Here is a 5,179-nt window from a genome sequence, read left to right on the forward strand (position 1 = left end):
CACCAAAATGCCACAAAACCATACTTATTAATACTAACTAACTACCCTCTCTGCCTATCTGACACCATCTCATCTTAAAAAACTTGTGAAAATACGTAATCCCAACGAGACTAGTATAAATACTGACAGCAAAAGGAGATGCTGTACATTTTTCTGATCATCTGTAGATCAGCTATTAGAAAAGAAAGATCAGCTAAGTCCATTGGACCTGATCAAGTTAATACAGCAGCTACCGATCACAACTACTTCGACCCTACTTTCTCTGAAGAATGAATTATACAAGCTGTTTCTTAGCTTTTCAGCTTTGTGTGATTTTGGGTTCTTCTACCTGTTACTGTGATACTGAATTGGGTAAAGCAATAGAAAACCTAAAGGAGTATTTTGTAAGTATGATCTTTTAATAATATTTCCTTGCGGATGAAGTGACAGAGGGCTCACTTGTAGTTTTATCTGTAATAGGCTGTCACGGTTAGTCCACAGTCATCTTGAGAAGGCTTTATGTTGTTTTGACTGTTTTATCATCTGGATGAGTTTTTTACTAAACAATCTAGTTATCATTTAGGTACCTACTCAGTCTGATTTGGACTTTAGAGGGGATTAAAGCATATTCCAACCCGCACATGGTGTGGGTATAAGGTAGTGGTGAGAATCCATTCAATTGTGATATCAATTTTTGTGGTGAGAATCCATTCAATTATGATATCAAGTAGCATGCATACTGGAAAAGTGACTTGATATTAGTTATTGATTTTTCAGATTTATGATGGTGAGATTAGAAGGTTAACATTAAAATTGTAATCTGAAATAACTGGTCAATTTAAAAGGTGAGGTCCTTAAAGATTTGGTTTAGAAATTTGTTTAGAGATTTTTTTTCTTTCAAAACGTGTTATTAAAATTCTGCTGCCCCATCTATATTATCAATGAATTTCTCTGGACCTCAATCATTTACTTAGATTTTGTAGGAATTATAATCCGGTTTCATTTTAAAAAATTCTTTTTTGCTTTATCAATGTATTTTAAAATTTTATATATGCTTAATTAAAAGTTTTACATTTTAAATATTTCATTATTTATTCAAAATTTTTGATAACTATAGTTATTATATAGTCACATTGGCAAACTATTGTATTTTCACAAGGTCAAATCGCATACCCACGGTTCACGTGGAACCATCTTTTAAAGGTGATAACCTATACGCAGGGTGGCACAGGTAGATGCTATAAAGACCTAGGCCATAAGGGGGCAGTATTTTATAGTGGAATGGTTTTGCTGATTTGTTTATCAGACTTGAAAACACTTTCTTTTCCTTACTATAGTTGCAACAATCGAAGTAGCATAAGTCTTGATGGGTTCATTTGTGATACAATTTAGAGGTTAGACTAGAAAAATAAGAAAACTGAAATAATATGGTCCTTGACTATGCCCAAAGCTTTTGGAAATACGGTTCGAACTAACCAGAAGAAAATAAGTAATTATTTTCAGCAGCTGAATTGATAAAACTGGAAATATATATTTAGGACAGTTTTGAGACAATTGACAAATCAAATCTTTTTTTTTCTTCAGAATGCAAGTAGTTCAGATGTAGCAGATGGAAAGCCTCTTTTCTTAGAGATTTTGAAGAATTGGAAAGAGGTAAATTGAGTATCTCCATTTGACTGATTTTCCTGTTGCTTATTTTCTGGTGGATAAATTCACATCAACATCTTATTCTCTTTGTCCCCAAGGAGAGTGACAAAAAAATAATTCAGAGCCAAATCATGTCCTTCTACTTCAAACTCTTTGACAACTATAAAGACAACCAGATCATCCAGAGAAGCATTGACAACATCAAGGAAGACATGGCTATTAAGTTCTTCAATAGCAGCGACAGCAAAAAGGAAGACTTCAAAACGCTGATTAAAATTCAGGTGAGGTTTTCTAAAATTCTAGGTGAGGTGTTTTCATTGCAGATGGTCCTCCAAAGCACTTAATTCCCAGACAGTAGAAATTACTTATCAAAGCTATGAAATGAAGCCATGCCCAAACTCCTTCCTACTAATTCTGTTCATACATAAGGCAACTTTTCATTGTTCATATGGGAATCACTCAAATTGTGACTTGGGAAAACACGGGTGTTATCACTATTGGCTCCGCTGAGGAGGAAGTAGTGACGCAATCGAGGGAACTCACTGAGAAGCGTTTCTCTCATTACCCTTATTTGTGTGATGGAAATTCTCTTGCTTTGGATGGAGGCCATCTCTCTAATGGAAAGAGCGGTGGGAGGTGGGGAGGTTTGTGCTCCCAGCTCAGTCACCAAGGCTCAGTTTCCTCATTTAAAAAGAAGCCTCTTGAATTCGCTATCACTTCTGTAGCTTCAGGTATTCTAAAACGCCACAATGCGATGTGTAGAAAATGAAAATAAGGTGATAGAAAAGGCTGTGCCATTTGAGGATTCACAGAGGGCATCACTCTCTCATATTGTACAGCCCACATACAGTCAGTGTTTTTGTGTTTCTTTCTTAGAAAAGAAAATAGGTAGAGTGTATACTTTACCAGAGAATTGTTCTATCAACTTTGGACACTTGAGTGTCTTGGCTGGAGAAGTCCTCAGATTCCTCAGCTTTATCTCATGAAATTCTTTTAAGATCTTACAGTATGACTTCCAGAAATTGAAGATAATGTTGAAGCAGAAAGGCAGATCACATTTTTCAAAATTGTATACCTTAGGCAAAGACTCTAGATTCCTTTTTTGGTTTGGTTTTAATTTAAATAGGCTTGAGCCACAGAGGAGGGGTTCTGTTCTGACTTGCGCTCTTAGGATTTGTGTTCAGCTCTCCCCAGACCTGGGTCTGCTGCTCATCCCGCTCAGAGAGGGCCCCAGGAACTGAAACAAGTGCTCACTTTTCAAAATCTGAGGTGATACAAAGTGGCTTGGAAAAATTATAATACCACTACTCCACTACTGTCTTGCTAGTGGTTTCTAGTGTTCCACAGATCTCTTTTGTCCACATGCTAGGAACTGGAATAGCATTCATTCCTAACCCAGTGCTGCCTCTGTTTAGAAATCCTGGATAATTCTCTTAGTTTCTTAGTGATGCTTCAAGCATGGGAAAGTGAAACTTATTTTGCTTGCAAATGTACAGCTGGTAGAAACTGTTTTACTCTGCTACAACTGGGCCTTGAAAAAAAAAATGCTTCTCCATCCTTCTGGAAACTCCAAGCCTTCTGCTTTGTAATGCGCAGGCTTGTGCAAGCTTTCAGCGTTGTCATTTTTTTTTTGCTCAATTGCTAACATATTTAAAGCATTTTAAGCCATGGTAGCCAGTAATACCCCTTGACATTTTCAGAAATCTCACGAAGTGGCCATAGAATTAGAAAGAAACAGTGGTAAAGCCCGGAAGAAAGCAAAATGGTATTTTATTTACCCATTCACCTAAAATGTTCTATTGGTCAGAGTGAAGAAATAGTTCAATTTGTTGGTGTGAGAGGGAGGGTAGAGGAAAAGTTTAATGTAATTCCTAATCTTCAATGTTATGCCATATATGATAAGTGCTTATTTTTAATTCCATTGTGGAAATGGTCAGAATGACATGGTTTAGGCAAAATGAAAAGTTAGAGCATTTATATCTCTTGGGCTTGGTTGTTTATGAAGCTGCTCTTGGTGGTCGTTGGCTTGTGGTGAAGGTCAGGATCACCTAGGGAACTCAGTGACTGCACAACAGCCAGGAATTCTTAAGGTCAGGCACCTGGGTGTCCGATTGCTCCATTGGGTCTCCAGGTTATCCTCCAAAGGGGAGAACCATGGGCCTGTAGTGATTCATTTGATAGTTAAAGCAAACTAAAGTGTAAGGTCACAGAATTGATTGCAAGCTTAGAGATCACTTAATTGTTTAGATGAAAAGAGAGTGGTGCAGAGAAAAGGTTCAAAGTAGAGTTATTGCTCCTGCAGGACTCAAACTTACATCTTTTGTCACTTTAGCAATCTTTCCACTCCATAATTTTGAGAATTCTGTAATAGTAAATTTAAGGATACAGAATGTGCTTTACCGTATTACAGGTCAGCTAGCAATTTAATTAGAAATTTTTTTTTTAGATTTATTTATTTATTCATACAGAGCTGGGGTACAGGCCAGAGATGTGGAGGGTGAGAAGATTCACCAGAGACAGAGTGGGGAGCAGAACAGGCAGATCTATGAAGTACACTGCTGAGGGGAGCAGCGGGTGGGTTAGGAGAGGTCTGCCACACCATGTGGTCACCTCCGGGGCAGGCAGGAATCGAACTCATGCAGAAGTGGCTTTAGCTTCTTAGTGCTGTGCTTTAATCTGCTGCACCACCAGGGAGGGCCCTAATTAGAATTTTAGCTTTAATGATTGAAGAAATCACCACTGTATATGAGGGTAATGCTACTGCAAATAATTTTTTAAAAGGAGAACTTCTACTTTCCAGGACCATGGCATTAACAGTAGAATGTTCTCATGACTGATGTGCTTATATTAATTTTGCTGTTTTCTTTCTCAATAGGTCAATGATATGAACGTTCAGCGCAAAGCAATAAGTGAGCTCTTCAAGGTGATAAGTGACCTGTCACCAAGTTCTAACCTAAGGAAGCGGAAAAGGAGTCAGATTCAGATTCGAGGCCGGAGAACACCAAAATAATGGTCATCCTGCCTGCAATATTTGAATTATAACTCCAAATCTATTTATTAATATTTAATATTTTACATTATTTATATGGTTAATATATTTTAGACTTGTCAAAGTATTTATAATACCAACTTGTATGTAACTAAAGTCTTAAAAAAGACTATTAATATATATGTTATTTATAATTCTTATATCTTATTGCTACTTAACCCCTTTCTTTCTGATTAATTAGGTGTAAGTATATGATTACAAGGGTTTCTTTCAGATGTTAACTAGGTTGTTGAACTAAGGAAGGCCTTGGGGTTGTATATTTATTTTACTTGATGGTATAAAGAAACACTTACAAATGAAATGATGCCATTCCACCATTGTCTATTTGAGAACATCTCTCATTTTGAGTCCTCCTTTAACAGTATGTCAGCACTTAATTGTGTCAGGTGATATGTAATTTGTCCCCTGATAAAAACTTCCCTTCTCAACTCAGACCTGGTGCTTTGGAACATCACTGACAACTGTCACTGCCCCAAATGGAAAACAGTTCATTTGTTCAGTTTG

General features: G+C 37.0%; 1 protein-coding gene across 1 annotated transcript; it reads left to right on the plus strand.

The window, feature by feature from the left end:
• Positions 1-269: 269 nt before the first annotated feature.
• IFNG (interferon, gamma) lies at positions 270-4,636 on the plus strand. The gene is made up of 4 exons (XM_004676519.1): positions 270-383; positions 1,564-1,632; positions 1,725-1,907; positions 4,502-4,636. Exons 1-4 carry the CDS (start codon positions 270-272, stop codon positions 4,634-4,636), a joined length of 501 nt encoding a protein of 166 aa, XP_004676576.1.
• Positions 4,637-5,179: the final 543 nt, after the last annotated feature.

This window comes from Condylura cristata, unplaced genomic scaffold, assembly GCF_000260355.1.
Source record: "Condylura cristata isolate star-nosed mole 26May11 unplaced genomic scaffold, ConCri1.0 scaffold00004, whole genome shotgun sequence".
Taxonomy (NCBI): domain Eukaryota; kingdom Metazoa; phylum Chordata; class Mammalia; order Eulipotyphla; family Talpidae; genus Condylura; species Condylura cristata.

Excerpts from the sequence above, each read along its gene's own strand:
- IFNG (XM_004676519.1), top strand. The coding sequence starts at position 270 with ATGAATTATACAAGCTGTTTCTTAGCTTTTCAGCTTTGTGTGATTTTG. Across the intron at positions 1,633-1,724 it reads TTTTGAAGAATTGGAAAGAG|GAGAGTGACAAAAAAATAAT; the intron begins GTAAATTGAGTA and ends TTTGTCCCCAAG. Across the intron at positions 1,908-4,501 it reads AAACGCTGATTAAAATTCAG|GTCAATGATATGAACGTTCA; the intron begins GTGAGGTTTTCT and ends CTTTCTCAATAG.